This window comes from Gymnodraco acuticeps, unplaced genomic scaffold (assembly GCF_902827175.1).
Source record: "Gymnodraco acuticeps unplaced genomic scaffold, fGymAcu1.1, whole genome shotgun sequence".
Lineage (NCBI taxonomy): Eukaryota > Metazoa > Chordata > Actinopteri > Perciformes > Bathydraconidae > Gymnodraco > Gymnodraco acuticeps.
Window position 1 is genome coordinate 14,050 of NW_022990904.1, and position 16,365 is coordinate 30,414.

The window sequence follows — 16,365 nt, forward strand, 5'->3', positions numbered from 1 at the left end:
ATGAAAACTGATATTATGCAAATTCAAGACCGAACCGCAGGTGCATACTCTATGAGCTGCAACATATGACTTATTGAGTGTGGACGTAGCTTAACATCTCTTACAGTGGGGTGTTTTTCAAACTGATGGCTTAACTTTGAAAATGCAGATATGTCAGGAATGCAGACAAACACCCAGCCCTCCCACCACCTGCCCTTCCACCCCCCCCCACCCCCCCGTCCAGCTCATCACAATCAGCGCAAACCAAAAGGACGAGAGACAAAAGACAGAAAGATAATGGAGGCGGGGGGGGGGCAAAATGCTGAGCTTGAGGAATGCCATTTTCAGTTTACAACGAAAAGAGGGAAAGGGAAAGTGTCAGAGAAAGTGTCAGGACGCCCCCCCCTCCTTTACTTGATGGCGGTTTTGTCAGCCCCCCCAGGCCATGTTGGAAGGGCAAACACACATCCTTTAAGAATCTGCCCACTTCAAGCAGAATCGCAGTAGCTCGGCAGATTTTACAGAGGACAATGTGAATGTGCACGATCAACACAAATCTACAAGTTGTAACACTGAAGGTTTCCTGTGGATCCTGGCAGAATAGCTGCTGCAGGAACTGGTTGCCACTCATGTTTTGGGGCATTTTCTGCCTTAGAGGACAGTATACAGCAGGGAAGTGTGAAGAGGTGAATTCAGTGTACAAAACTCCTATTACTGTATACAGAAGTCGTATCTCAAAGTCGTTTTTGAAGTTGTGTATTGTTACTAGAAGAATTCTCATAATGAAAAAATATTCAAAGATACAAAATCTAGCAACATTTATCAGCGTTATAATTTCTTGCCTCTGCAGATTCACTGAAGACATCATTCAGATTCTAAACTCTTCGTCACATCGATGATTCAAACTCTTCCACATCGTCATTTCTTATGTCCAGTTAAATCCGTGTGATTAGATTGATACTGAGCTGTTGCTGTTTCACGTCGCCGTGTTGCCAAATTGGCCGTGTAGCTCTAATTGACAAGACGGGTGAGAGGCGGGTTGGACGCTAATTGATTCCTGCTGAGACGACGGCAGTGAGATGTCATTTCTGCCTCTTAAGGCGAGAGTCTTCAGGGCTCTCGCTGATAAATGTGTCGCTGCCTCGCATTCCGTGTGTGAGTGTATGTAAAAAAAAAACATCCTCAGCTGGCAGGGAACTTGTGTCGGAAGGAGTTCCCTGAGCTAGCAAGCGTCTAATTAATCCTAACTCCTCCAGTCTTAACGAGCGCTTAATTACTCTCACTGGCTCTCTGAAGACACCACGGCAGAGACCGTAGCAACACACACACACACACACACACACACACACACACACACACACACACACACACACACACACACACACACACACACACACACACACACACACACACACACACACACACACACACACACACACATATATATATATGATTGTCTGGTCAAGAAGGCAAGAGCTTTCACTGCTCAATTAAGATGTGTGTGTGTGTGTGTGTGTGTGTGTGTGTGTGTGTGTGTGTGTGTGTGTGTGTGTGTGTGTGTGTGTGTGTGTGTGTGTGTGTGTGTGTGTGTGTGTGTGTGCGTGCGTGTGTGTGTGCGTGCTCGCTCATCTGTGCCTAAAACAGTTGTCAGCTCAACCCACTTCCCACAGCGAGCGAGCAGCCATTGTGTGTAAGAGGCTCATCTTTAAGAACCAGTTTCCCATAGACAAAGTCCATTCAAGTCCAATTAGGGGAAGCCATTCAGGGCTCTAATTCCCTTACAGTGAATCTGCCTGATCCCCCTAACACATGCTACTTATTGTTCCCTGGGAAGGAGGTGGGGGGGGGGGGGTTAGGGGGGAGGAGGAGTAAGAGAGGAGGGTGAGAAAAAGAGGGAGAAAGAGACATTGACCCGGATTTTGGAAATATGGTAATGATGAAGGTAATGAGTGCAAAGGGACAATGAAACAATACTCAGACAGACAGCAACAGGGTGCACACTCTCACTCAGACGCACGCACGCACGCACGCACGCACGCACGCACGCACGCACGCACGCACGCACGCACGCACGCACGCACGCACGCACGCACACACACACACACACACACACACACACACACACACACACACACACACACACACACACACACAGGCAGCCTTGAAAAGAACAGCCTCACACATTACAAATAGGATTATGCGTGATTCATTTATTTATTAAAGAAAATATAATATCTGCAGAGTTCCTCCCACTGTTAAACATGGTGGATTAACGGGGATTACGACTCAATTAAAACTCAATTTCAATGTAAACCGTTATTTGCATAAAATGTCAATAAGAAACCTAGGATTTCTTAAAGGATAAGACTGCAGATAAATTGTTCTTATTGTTAACAACTCCTATGAATATAACAAAATCAACAATTTAATGAGACTACTTACAGGTTGAAATATGAAAACGCATTAATGAGCCACACTGTCGCACTAGGTGACATGTTCCTTCATTTTGTTGAACACAAACGTTCCTTTTGACTCAATCTCACGTACTATTGTAAGTATTTACTAAAGAAACACATGTGTATACTTCTCCATGTGAAAATAGTGCACTCAAAATTGCACTTTGGTAAAAGTAACATCACAGTGTTAACTAAAATGTAACGTATACAGTAAGTGTTGAATAACAGACTGAGAAGTTAATAAAAAAAGACTAAACTAATAGTAAATCAGCTTTTCTTTGTCTGCAATAGAGGCTCACGTTTAGCTGTCATTCAGTTAGCTGTAAGTCCTTAATGCTTAGACAATACATTCCAATAGAACTACGTTTTCATTTCAATAAATCCCACTGTTTATGTAGATGTGATCCAGCCTGTAATGCTGTCCATCTGCTGAGGGAAGTTTCTGTTCAAAGCACTGCAAACATGTCCTAATCTTAATCCATGTTTGTGGTGATGAGGGAGATTCATTTAATTTCAATGTAATGATAAACCAACAGATTGGAAATAACATTCATTTTAAAGCTAATATCAATCTCAAAAAGATAAACTCATAAACGGATTCTATGCATTAATAAGATAGTAATTTATCATTTCTAATTCACCAAATTAAACCTAAAACCACAGATTATTTGTCCACTACAAAATGAAGTATACTTTCTCACATAATTTACACTATGATGATTAAGGAAAATTACTAATTGCAATACATATGTCTTTAAATCTTGATATTTAGAAGATGATAGATATTTCTTTACTTTCAGTCTTTAAGACACTTGCAAGATTGCTGACAGACCTTACCATCATTCTCACTTAAATTATAATTTCACAAAACATAATGGGACTTTTTAAAGAAGTTTCTCATCATGGTTTATTAGGATATAATACTGCCTGGACACTATGACCCCTAACGGCCCACATTTCTACCACTTAATGGACTCCGAGTCACACACATGCACTGGGAGCAGGTAGACTTAGCAACCTTGTGTATGCCTAGCAACCTGGTGTCCCAGCGACCCTTGTTGCCATGGCAGCAGACCAGGATGTGGCACTGCCATGAGGAAGTGGTCACCACAGATATGAGCTAAAGGGCAGCTGGTGTGTGTGTTTGTGAGTGTGTGTGTGGAGCTGCTCATTTGAATAGAGCGTCCTGAATCCGCCGAGGAGCCGTATGCTCCTTTACAAAACACACAGCAGCCTGTAAACACGGAACAATCAGCGCCTTTGTTTTAAGGCTGTTGTTCTGTTGTCATTCCTTTCATTTGTTTGTCAAACACCCCCCCCCCCCTCTTGTCCCTCTGTCATTTTCTCAAAAAAAACTCACGCACACATACCGTCCATCATGTCCTTTTTTCTTCTCATTAGTTTTCCTTGTCTTGCGAATCACTCACTGTTAATATTTCATATCAATTTTTACCCATAATACCTACACAACCTTTCTTGTATAAAGATGATTTGTCTTGTCCATAGGTTTCAAGAAAGGTTAAACTTCTCATTTTATATAACTGAGAGTGAGAGTGAAAGTGTTGTTGTGTGTGTGTTTTGGGTGAAAGAGGTCCGGAGGTTGAGGCCGGTGTGTGTGTGTGTGTGTGTGTGTGTGTGTGTGTGTGTGTGTGTGTGTGTGTGTGTGTGTGTGTGTGTGTGTGTGTGTGTGTGTGTGTGTGTGTGTGTGTGTGTGTGTGTGCTGTGTGTGTGTGTGTGTGTGTGTGTGTGTGTGTGAGAGAGGGAAAGTGGGCGGTAACACCCCCCTCCCCCCCAACCCCAGGACGATTAAGGCCAGAAACTCTAATTATGCTACAGAGACGTGACAGACTGGAGCACCCATCTGCGCTATAGGGACTCACACACACACACACACACACACACACACACACACACACACACACACACACACACACAGCACAACACACATCGAAATAACACACATAACTGAATAATATCAGACATCAAAATGCAATTAACAAACAAACACTTCAGTGTGAGAGTATCTGACGGTTGTGGAAAGGTGGTGAGAAATTAGCTCAGAACACAATCATGAACAACAGAATCGCACTGTAACTGAACGCTTCAAAAAGACGCACACCTGTTTACAACAGCTCATCTGTCACTGATTTTTGAGATCTGATTCTAAATATGCCATTGAATACCCATCGCTTCCTTCAGGCTGACAGCAGCATTTCCCATATCTTTTTTTGTATTTAAGAAAGAGTAGGAGCCACCCTATCCTGTACATATCTTCTTACAATTGTGTACTAGCACATTGAGGCTCCATTGTTATCGCAATGCAAACATATTCTTTTTTATATATACTTTTGATTATCAAACAGCAACTCAAGCTTGTGTTTCCAACAATGCAGTTATTCCTATTCAGTTATTTGCACCCTAAACCATGATAGTTCATTTTTTGTCTGTCATTTAAAACCTTGTCTATATTCGAACATGTATATATACATAAAGATGTATCTCCTACAATATCTAGAGAAATAATAACAGGTTATTCAGAATGAAAAGCAAAAGAGCAGTTAAGTCGCATTAAAAAAAAAACGTCACAGAAGAGAGACTTGAATAAAACTGAAAGTTGAAGGAGTGGAGGACAGAAATGTGAGGCTCATAAAAGAGAATACATGGAAGAGAAACACGAGAAAGACGAAATAGAGAGGGAAAGTTCTCACCTTGACATCTGAGAAGAAGATTTTGAGCATGTTGGAGGAGGGGTAGCGGTTGAAGAAGAACATCAGCTTGGCCTTCTTCAGGTGGTTGGGAGACAAGCCCTCCTGAATCTGAATAATAGTTAAGGAAGCAAAGAAGTATTTTCGGGAAAACACGGGGGGGGGCATTTTAACAGAAGCTAAAGTCAGGTATATCATCATAAAAATATATTTTTTTTTCCCCCTAAGTGACGTCATTATCCGCTTTATTTTCATTTTTTGTTCAAGTGATATTTTGGGTACATGGTCTTGGAAAAGGTATTTGGTGTTTTTCCATCCGTGCCCTCAAACCGGGATAAAATAGGCATGTATACGCACACAACGGATGAGTAGATAGAGAAAGAGAGTCTTTTTTAAAATTCAAATTAATTATTTAAAAGCAGTAGTGTGATTTGTGTAACTGCGGAGTGATTAGTGCCAGAGATGTCACATAGAGGAGTGACCGGTCCAGTAAAACACAACCGAAAAACATTTAGAGCCATTTTACACCAAAAGCAAAGATGGGCACCTGCTGGCTTTGGATCAAATCCCACATTCATCCCTGCATCTCGCCGCCTCTGCATCCCCGTGTCTATCCCACTGTCTCAACTGGCAAAAATAATAATTGTGGTTGCGGAGTGTATGTGTGAGTGTTTGTGTGACAACAGCTGTGCCCCACCACGCTGCCATTTCCCCACTACATTAACAGCCCTATAATCTATCAGAGAAGATGAGGCAATCAATGGAGCCCCCTGCAAGGTCAATTAGCACACAGGCAAACACACACTCCTACACACACTCACATACACATACAGGAACCCCAGGGGCCCTATAGTGCTGGAGAGAGGAACAGGGAAAGTGGGAGAGGGTGGCATCAACTATCGGGAAAAGAGGGAGAGAATGGACATGAATAATCCGAAAGAGTCAAGAAAATTGAAGGAGGTCTCAAGGCAGCAAGCAGAGGATATGATTTTAGGGATGATGGTGAAATATTAAGAAGCAAAAAAGATCATATCCAACACAAAAAGTCATGGGTGTTGTTACGCATGACCATGACACCACATGTGCCTCAGTGAATGAAGCCACAGTTGAGCCGTATTGTCATCCATCATTCATTTAGCAGCGGCTAGGCCAAGTCACCGGACAACAACACCATCACCTAGTTAACATTCATGCCAACCTGTCACTACCTGTGTGTTTAGGCCAGATAGCACACTGTGTGTACTTTCTGTCTTGTTTCACACACACAAGCTAAAGCACATGAACAGGAACAAACACACCGAAACACAAAAACAGCATTGAAGCAATATCATAATGAAAAAAGGCAATAGCATGTGTGTGTTTGTGTATTTAACAGTCGTTAAAGTGAGTCAGTGAATAAACAATCTTTTTCATCCTCTTCCTCACTCTTTCCAATACGTTTGTGTGTGTGTGTGTGTGTGTATCCTGATGCACATCTGTGCATGTGTGTGTGTGTGTGTTTTGCGCAGGGCACCCTGTATCAGCTGTAACTTGACCTTGTTGGCTGTGTGTGTGTGTGTGTGTGTGTGTGTGTGTGTGTGTGTGTGTGTGTGTGTGTGTGTGTGTGTGTGTGTGTGTGTGTGTGTGTGTGTGTGTGTGTGTGTGTGTGTGTGTGTGTGTGTGTGTGTGTGTGTGTGTGTGTGAGAAGGGGGGCATTGGGAGGGGAAGAAAGGGAGGGGGGATACATTCATAAATGAATGGGGGACATCTGCTCGGCTCTGTACAAAGGATTAAAGATACACAGACCTGAGAGTGTGTGTGTGTGTGTGTGTGTGTGTGTGTGTGTGTGTGTGTGTGTGTGTGTGTGTGTGAGTTCCTCTCAGGTGAATAATCAATGCTAACCACCTTAACCTAACTGCCACGCTTCTCCGAACCCTAAATCCTTCCACAATGCCGTCACAATTTTATCCCTAGCATGCAAAATTATTCATTCTTAATCTAGAAGCTGTTGATTGACATATCATAACATAACTAAAATCAAATATACTTCCTTATTAATTAACATGTGCTTACTGTACATAGCAATGGTTCCGTCCTGAATTGAAAAATAGTCAGGACTGCAAACGCGATCGTCTTTTTCAATTAATTGAATAATCAATCGATTTAAAACAAATAGTAAAATAAAGCCTGTCAAAATCTCCCTGTGCTCAAGTTATCTTCTTCAAATTATTAGTTTTTCTCGAAACCAATTGTCCAAAAGTAAAGGATATTCCAATTTATAATAATTGAAGCAAATCCAAAGAAGTTTTCTGTTTGTTGAATAATTGTAATAACTACTATAATTGTCATTGACATTTTTGCCAATTCATTTTCAGTCCATCAACATCAATACAGGACTAACTGTATGATCATTTTTGTCCATTTTAGATTTTGTTACCTTCAAAATCAAATAAAAAGTCGGCTCTAAGGATGGTCAATATCTTTGAAATACTAATGTCCAATTTCAAAGACTTTCTTCCAAATGAATAGAAAAGCATTTTGGAATGAAACGGCTTCGCAGGATCAAGAGACGTGTCAAATATTTCTTTTTTTAATTAAAGCAACATCTAAATTGGCTTTGAAGACGACACTGTGATCACATCCTCATCACAGCTGCAAGGAGTTCCTATTTGTCAGGTTCAAAGTCTTAATTCTCTTTTCACTTTGTTCTTCAAGCGTGCACGTGGGTGTGTATGTGTGTGTGCTCGTATGCCTGCATGTGTGAGCGTAAGTGTGTGACATGGAGAAGCCCTCTCCATATGAAAGGTTAGACACGAAACAGCTACCTGCAAACACCTGTCCACATGCACACTCTATGAAAGGGAGTGTGTGTGTGTGTGGGCGTGCACCGGGAAAGGTAGCAAACAGCTGCCGAGCAAAAGTCCAACAATTGAAAGATCAACAGCTAAAAGGAGACAACCAGCTAAAAAGTGTAAAGATATTACACTTCTCATTATGTGTGCTCACAGAAACACACACATTTAGAAAGCTTCCATCAATCAAACATTCACCTGTTCCTCTCCGTGCTCTTTGAAATATGATTAGCTTTGAGCTCCTATGAACAAGGTCTTACCCCACACCCACACGTGGACAAGTGAAATATGATTTGCTTTGAGCGTTTAAGTACAAAGTCTTTAATGCTGTTAGGTTCCCTTTCATCAGAGTGTCTCAGACAGTGTGTGTGTTTCTGTGTGTGTGTTGTTGAACAGGGAGCTCACTAGCCTTTCTCAGCACCTTTACACAACACAACCTGCTGCCGACACTTAAAAGAGCTCCAGAGAGCGGCGTGCGACCTGTTTAATCTTCCCCCTCTTGCACGACCCACCGCGGCCCTTTTCATCTTCCCCGCTAAGCGAGGAAAGAAAAGGGTTAGAGCAGGAACAATTAATGCAGGTGAATTGATATTGAAGACGTTCTTTGACGGCCGCCTGCTGCTGCCTCTAAGACACCGTTTTTGACTGTGTTTAAAATGTGACGTTTGTGGATTAGGGAAATAAAATCATTGCCTATTTAAAATCTTTCCAAATGATTTTACGGATGTTTTTTATACCTAAAATACCTAATGTTTCACGTGTTTAACATCATCCTTGCTAAACATCTGACAGGATGAAGGGGGATAACAGCTTTGACCATGCTGAATCTTCATTTTAATTTCATCTCTGAGACCCAAACCTAACGCAGGACTAAAACCTTAATATGTAGAAGATAACACAAGCTTTAAAAGAAAACACAAACATGTACTCATTCTCAAACACAAAGGTGCAGTGAAAAGGATACGGTGCTGCCAGAGTAGGGCGATATGTCAGACATGTCTTGAAGGTCCCCACACTCAGACTTGATGAGGGACAGGGACAGAGCCTCCGGTGAGCTCTGCCGGTGGTGGTGGTGGTGGTGGTGGTGATGACTGAGATGGCCCCCTCCGAGGGATGCCATTTTGGTTCTGAGGCTGAGAGTTTCCCTGGTCATGTCCATAGAATCGGGGGAGGAGCGATGATGGTCCTTGGGCCCTTGAGGGTAGCCGGCTCCACCCCCGTGTGAAAGAGGGCTCTGAAAGGGATACCCCATAAGGGGAATAGGGAATGGGTGGCGAAAGGATGGAGGGCTAAAGCCGAGCGAGGCGGTGAGGGGAGAGGGGTGAAGGGAGGGATGGTGGGAAAGATGGTGAGAAGGAGGAGGAAGAGAGGGGTGAGTGTTGTCGCCTCCACCTCCCCCGCCGCTCTTGCGCACCACCAGGGGCAGAGCCTCTGTCTGGTCGCTGGGCATGGGCACCCCACTCAGTCTGCCACTCAGACCCCCGAAGGGGTCCAGCGGGCTGGGGATGATAACGTCTCCGAAGCAGTGCAGCCTCTGGTTGGAGGAGTGGTAGTTAGATGTTGGACTCCCGTCCCCGTTCAAACTGAGGGCCAGGGCGCCAGCGCCAAAGCGTGAGTCTGGGGTGAGGGAGGGAAGGGGGCAGAAAGGTGGGGGACAGGAAGAGGACGAGGTGGAGGAAGAGGAGGGTGCAGCTGGTGTGCTGCTGTGGCAGCCGTGGTGACTGACAACCTGCTTGGGCGAGGAGAAGCCTTTGACGACGGTGTCAACAACCTGCGACACGGCACAGTTCAGTTCCTGCTTCAGCGTCTCCGCTAACTGCCTTCCTCCTCCTCTCCTCTTCATCGCACTTACTAAATTCCTCTCCACCTCCTCCCTGCTGTCCACATCCTCCTCCATCTCTCCATCTATCAGGGCCTGTTCTCTGAGGAGGGCTCTGGCCCGATCCAGGAACAGGCCTGGGTCCAGCTCAGACAGCTCCTGGTTGCTATGGCGCCCTCTGGCTCTGTGCCTCTCCTCCAAGCCGTCAGAGCGGATACTGTCCTCTGATAGGTTGCCGTCTTCATCTCTTTCTCCGCCTCGGTCAGCATCTCTGCTCTCGCCGTTCTCTTCATCTTCCTCTGTCTCTGAGTCGTAGATCTGGTAGAACTTCTCCTGGAGCTGACGCAGCTGTTTCTAAAAAACAGAGGAAAGAGAATGTTAAAGATGTCTCCTGAACCAAAATGTCAACTGTTACCACAAATTTGCCAAAAGATAAATGGAAATAGTATGTCACCCACTCGGTGGGCTGATATTTGTTTTACTTTTTTTAGGTGCAAATTCGACGAGTAGGATGGAATTAAGGTAATACTTAAATCTGTGTTAATTTACGTTAGCCTTCTTTTAGATCATGAGAAGCAGGTCTTGTATAGTGCCTTTTTGCAATTGGTGTACGTGGTGCATTTTAGCAGAGTATCTACGCATGACATATCTACCCATAATGTCTTCTACCAACCTGCATGTCCTCCAGCTGCAGTTTGAGTTGCCGTCTCTCCTCCTGCCTCTGCTCCTGCCTGGAGCACACTAGTTGGGTGAAGCATTGTTGTTGCTGGGGCAGGCGCTGCTTTCTCTTATTCTCCCGATAAACTTCACCAACGCTGACCACACCCCCCCGGGAACCTGGAGAGCTCAGGAGGGAGGAAGGCCCGTCGCTCCGGCTGTGGTTGTGGCTGCTGGTGTTGCGGCAGTTACCTTCTCTTCTGTGGCCATTACTGCTGTTACTGTTGATGCTGCAATTCTCATTTTCGCGGCTGATATCTTGGTTGTGGTCGCCGTTGGACCGGACCAATGGCGAGTGACTCATACTACGGATGATGTTTTCCACGCGGGCACGCTTTGCGCGAAGATGCTCGTCCGACAGCCTGTCCAAATCAAAAGTGGAGAGGGAGAGGGGCTGAGAAGGAGCGTGGGAGTTGAGGCTTGAAGAAGGCAGTGGTCGCCCAAAGGAGGAGGAGGAAGGGGGGGGGAGAGGAGGCCCAGGAGAGAGGCAGTCAGACGGGCTGTCCCGGTCGCGGGAGGAGCTGCTGCAGGCGTCCTCGGCATGGATCTCTGAGCCTCCACTGGACAGAGCTCCACTCCCCTGGGATGGAGGACAGGGGGAAGGCATTAATGATAGAGCACTGAATGGGGATTACAAATAGTGGCTTGTTTGTTTGGCTGATAGGAAAGATCAAATGCAGATGCAATTCAATCTAAAACATAGTAATCTAAACTCACATATGGCTAATTGATGAATTGTGTGTGTGTGTGTGTGTGTGTGTGTGTGTGTGTGTGTGTGTGTGTGTGTGTGTGTGTGTGTGTGTGTGTGTGTGTGTGTGTGTGTGTGTGTGTGTGTGTGTGTGTGTGTGTGTGTGTGTGTGTGTGTGTGTGTGTGTGTGTGTGTGTGTGTGTGTGTGTGTGTGTGTGTGTGTGTGTGTGTGTGTGTGTATACCTGGAAGCCTGAGTCACTCCCTCCATTCTTGCCCATGTTACTCTTCAGTAGCTGAGAGATGATGGTGGCACCAGGGAAAGGCATTATGGCGTCTTCGTACGAGTTGGCCCTTTTAAGCAACTTCCTCAAAACATTGGACTTCTCTCCGTCACTGTTGGAGCCGCCATGTCCGTGACTGACTAGAGAGCAGTCTCCGTCCTGATCGTGGCCGTGTGATTGGTTCATGCTTTCGAGCAGGGTCTCCCTGGCGCGGCTGAATAATGCACTAGCCACAGTCCTTTTCACCCCAATGTCGACACGTCGGCGCTTTGTCTGTCTGGTTAGAAGGGTGTTGCTGTCATGATCAGGCATCACGCAGGGCAGCTAAGCGGACATGGCCAAGGGTCCTCGCAGACACGCAGGATGAGAAGAGGTTCCTGGTTAAAACAAATAAACAAAAATTGCAACGTTAAAAAAATGCTATACCACCTCATTTATTGTTACATTTGGATAAATTGTGTATTATGTGGTCATATTTCAGTCAGAGAGAAGCAGAATTATTTAAATGTTAAGCTATATTTTTAAATCAATAGCTGATCTCTACAGAAAGAAACATTTAAAATATATAGTTTGAATAATGCAAAAGCTGTTTAATTAAAATCAGTTATCAGATTTATTACAGAATCATTCCAACATAACATTAACAGAGACTACTATGGACAATGTGTTTTTCTTCCAAATCATTTTATACTAATATTATTTTAACCTTTTGCACAGAGTTGACAATAACTACCTCATATACAAATCACCAACTCTGAACCATTCTTATCCATCTCCAAATTCACAAAAGGATAATTGTAGAGCAGAAAAAAAGGAACCACTTTGAGAGTAGAAATTCCCAGGAAGGAGTAACACCTGGCTGTACAAAAACAAAATGATATCCCACTTCCTCCTCGTCCCTTGAGGAGTAACCTTGATTTCAGCTTCTTGTTAGGAGCTGTGAAGAATCGACAGGTCCTCTCTTATTGTCAGAGGGATTGTTGCAAGAAAAATAACTGTGTGTTTGTGGGTTAGTTTTATTTCAGAGAGATTTCTTCACATGATAGTAAATGGGTTGTTATTGTAAAATGTTTTATTCTATTTGAGGCTTAAAAAGCTCTACATACTTCGAATGAAAAGCGAGGGTAATTTTTCTGTCAGTGAATATATTATTTGTGTAGAGAAGCACAGTGCACCTCATAAAGGTTAGGTATCTTTGTCGATGCTCTGGAAACACTTCAACTATCTTGTGGGAAATATTGAAACGCCGGCTTCACCCTTACTTCCCCACAGGCTAAAGCTCAATTCTCGGTCAAATGTAATTTCGCTTAATTTAAGATTCATTCAAATGGAAGTAGACAAAACAAATCTAAAAAGTGTTGCCAAAAATAAGCTTTTGCAATCTTAAAACACACTGACGGAGGAAGTGGATATCTGCTTCCTTCACACATGCATACATCCAGCGTTTTCCATGTTACATGTTTGCATCTGTTTTGCAAGTGATTTCAGGGTTAGGTCTAGGGAAATATTTTACGAATGAAAGCTGCTCCTACAACAGTTTGGTAGAGCTGTGCCTTTGTCCACTGGAGTTTTGGCGTTTGTATTCCACTGTTAGAAAATGTGAAAACAAAAACAGCAGCTCAACTCCGATTTTAAAGAAAGACACAGAACTAATAGGAGACACTTTTGCAAAACCGACAAAGCAGACACTGTTCCTGCCGGGCCAAATGAAATAGTTTCTAAGCAGACGAGAAGGGTTGTTTGAATGTGACTGAGTTTTAGTGTTGCAGATGAGAGGTGTTCAGAAAAACACTCAGCGGCCTCAGCACAGTGCCCAGCAGTGACCCAGATACACACACTCACACAGAACATGCAAACACACTATCTGTTAGCGTGATTGGTTCCTCAGGATTACTGTGGGCAGAGGTCTGGCCCGTGTACACACACACACACACACACACACACACACACACACACACACACACACACACACACACACACACACACACACACACACACACACACACACACACACACACACATCACACACACACACACACACACACACACACACACACACACACACACACACACACACACACACACACACACACGCACACACCGAGGTGGTAGAGAGACTAACAGTTTAGATTAGGGGGTCCAAAGAGCTTGGAAACTTGGTTATTTGGAAACGTGTGTTTGAGGTCAATTTGAGGGGGCATCAGTGGAAAAACAGCTAATGTTTCATGTTTGCATTCGTCAAACCTTCACCTTTTCCAAGAACATATTATCTTATATAAATCTAAGTGTGTCTACTTATCAAGAAGTTTAAAAACCAAACACACCAAGGTTTGAAGTTGAGCACCGAAAGCAGATGTGAGAGTATGTGTGTGTGGTTTCGGCATTAAAACTGAAACTTTCATTTGAATCTGAATTTAAAGGGCAGGAATACGTTGCAATTGAGAACTGAAATGGGAAGTAACTGATGTGTGTGAAGTGTAAATGACTTATTTCCATGTAAAGGGTGAACGTGAGTGGTGTTGCTGGATTAATTTATCTTTGGTGATATTTGTAATTCTAGTAAACACAAACTCACTTTAACCATTTGTTATCTGCTTTTATGAATACTTTTAGCTTACAATAATATCAACATAATTATATAACTTTTGGTAAAAAGCGTAGGTCATAATTTGTTCACCTTTTACTTCCTATACTTCATCTCTAAGAGGAACTACATACCCAGGTTATTACAACAGTGTAAAGTGGATTATACTTGTGCGCTTCAGAGTCTGACAGAAAACACAAGCTGATCACTTTGCACGGCAAATACTGAGGGATGTTTGTCATAGTCCGAACAACAATTAGACAAACATTTCCAACTCAACATGCCGTTCATTCTTTTATGATAACGTTTTAAAAATGATGAAGATCTGTGCCAATAGAAACAGATAACGTCCCTGGTTCTCTTGTTTTAGCGAAATTGGCGGACCTCTCTGGAAGTACAGATCATTAAAATAAAACGTATTGAAGACATTCATTTAAATGAGTCCACTGACAGGATTCCTTATTTGCTTTAATTTGTGAAAGAAGAAGGATTTTAAAGCTAACCTCCTAAATACTGAATGACTTGGTAAGCAGCAAAACCATAAAAACAAGAATTGCATGGACTCCAAAAGCAACGGCAGGTGCGTAAATCCAAGCGACTTCTACAAACTGGAAAGGAAAGTAGCCGTGAACTAAAAGTCATTTTAATTTTAAAACAAACTTTGATCATATATTGTGTTTCACGCAATCGTGTGTATACAGCCGGCAAGAATCACAAACAAAACTAACGCGCCTGATGTCAACGTGAGCAGAACCAGTTTCGGAAAACAGTCCAAAATTCAACTGCGCCCTGTGAATCCGCAATGCGCGGCGAGGGGGGACCGGCTCCTCCAACTCACCGAGGAAATAAAGTTCGAACCTCAAATCAGACACACTCAAACACACACAAGCCCATGAGTGACGATAATGGTAATAAATAAAACGTTTTTCGACTTACTTCTCTCTCGAGCGTTTCTCCAAGTCCGTCCGTCGAAGAAAGGGTGAACACAAGACACAGATCCTGGCTCGTCTTTGAGATCAATGCCGTAATTTACTAAGGCAAAGTGGAGACGTATGCGGAGCGTGCGCGCGCGGGCATGGGTGTGTGTGTGTGTGCTGGAGAGATAGACTCATAGAGAAAGTGTGTGTGGGAGAGATCGAGTGACAGAGAAAGAGAGTGAGAGAGAGAGAGAGAGAGAGATAGATAGAGAGAGAGAGAGAGTCTGCTCTTGTGCGCCGCTCTCCTCCCGGGATGGGAAGTGTTTAGTATCGAGCGCACCCGGTCCGTCCTGCACTGTCTGCTCCTCGCGACTCCTGTTTTCCTCCTCTGAGCAAGACTCTCAATAAGAAACAAGAAGAGGCGCACATGAAGGATACGTGAAGACGCTGCGTCACAGGGCCCGGAGTGAGGTAACGACTCCACCTGACCAATAAGGATGGGGGACCAGGGACGCTGGATTTAATTTATAAGGAGCCCTCCGAAAGCAGCGCAGAGCGGAGAGGGAGAGAGAGGAGAGAGGAGCATGGAGCGGAGGGTAACCCAAAGTCAGGTTCAACAAGCTTTCTCATTTGCGGAGAATCTTTGTAGATTACCGTTTAATTTAAACCGGATTTTAGGGGCATCAATTATCCCTTTTTCTCTGTTGAAGCATGCCCCCATGTTTCTATTTATTTTTGCAATGCCCAGTGTTGTGTACATATGAATCACCCGTCAATACAAATATATATTAGATGTCATTGATGAATAAAGAGCCACTTGTATTGCTTGTGTGCATGCCTTTACTCAGTAGTACATTTACAACATTGCATACAACTGTACGAATATTATATAAATATTTCTAATAAAAACAGGCTTTACATGTTTCTGGTTCTTTTCTTCCACCGTCTTTGATAACTTGTGTACGTCAGACATTTCCAAAATAAATACATGTTGTGCTTGAATGCAGCCGTAATTGCCTGCTCCTAATTGGAAACGACGGTACGCCTCTGCGCGGGGCTCCAAATCAATGAAAGAAAGTTGTCTAAAGGCAGACAAATGAGCCGATAGTTCTGATGTGTCCAGACCCCTCTTCTCCAGAGATCAGAGTTCAGGAAACCTTGGAACTGATAGCGAGTCAGTGTTTTGCTCAAAGACACTTCCGCAGGAAGCTCTCCGTTATCCAGATTCACTAAAGACACCCAGAGATGTTCAGAAAACATAACCAAAGAAATATGTAAATAATATGTCCAGGTTGAAGCAGTTTTGTAGAAGATAACGTGCTGAGGCCTTTTGAGAAACCAGCAATCCACCATATAATTTAAATGTATAGCATTCTAATATAAGCTT

At 43.6% G+C, this 16,365-nt stretch overlaps 1 protein-coding gene across 1 annotated transcript in view; it reads right to left on the bottom strand.

The window, feature by feature from the left end:
• The window catches only part of LOC117557805 (prospero homeobox protein 1-like), a 28,970-nt gene extending 13,785 nt beyond the window's left edge, over positions 1–15,185 (bottom strand). The window contains 5 exon segments of the mRNA XM_034233743.1: positions 5,144–5,251; positions 8,936–10,144; positions 10,464–11,087; positions 11,439–11,854; positions 14,998–15,185. Coding sequence (XP_034089634.1) covers positions 5,144–5,251; positions 8,936–10,144; positions 10,464–11,087; positions 11,439–11,789 — 2,292 coding nt within the window. The 5' untranslated portion in view covers positions 11,790–11,854; positions 14,998–15,185.
• Positions 15,186–16,365: the final 1,180 nt, after the last annotated feature.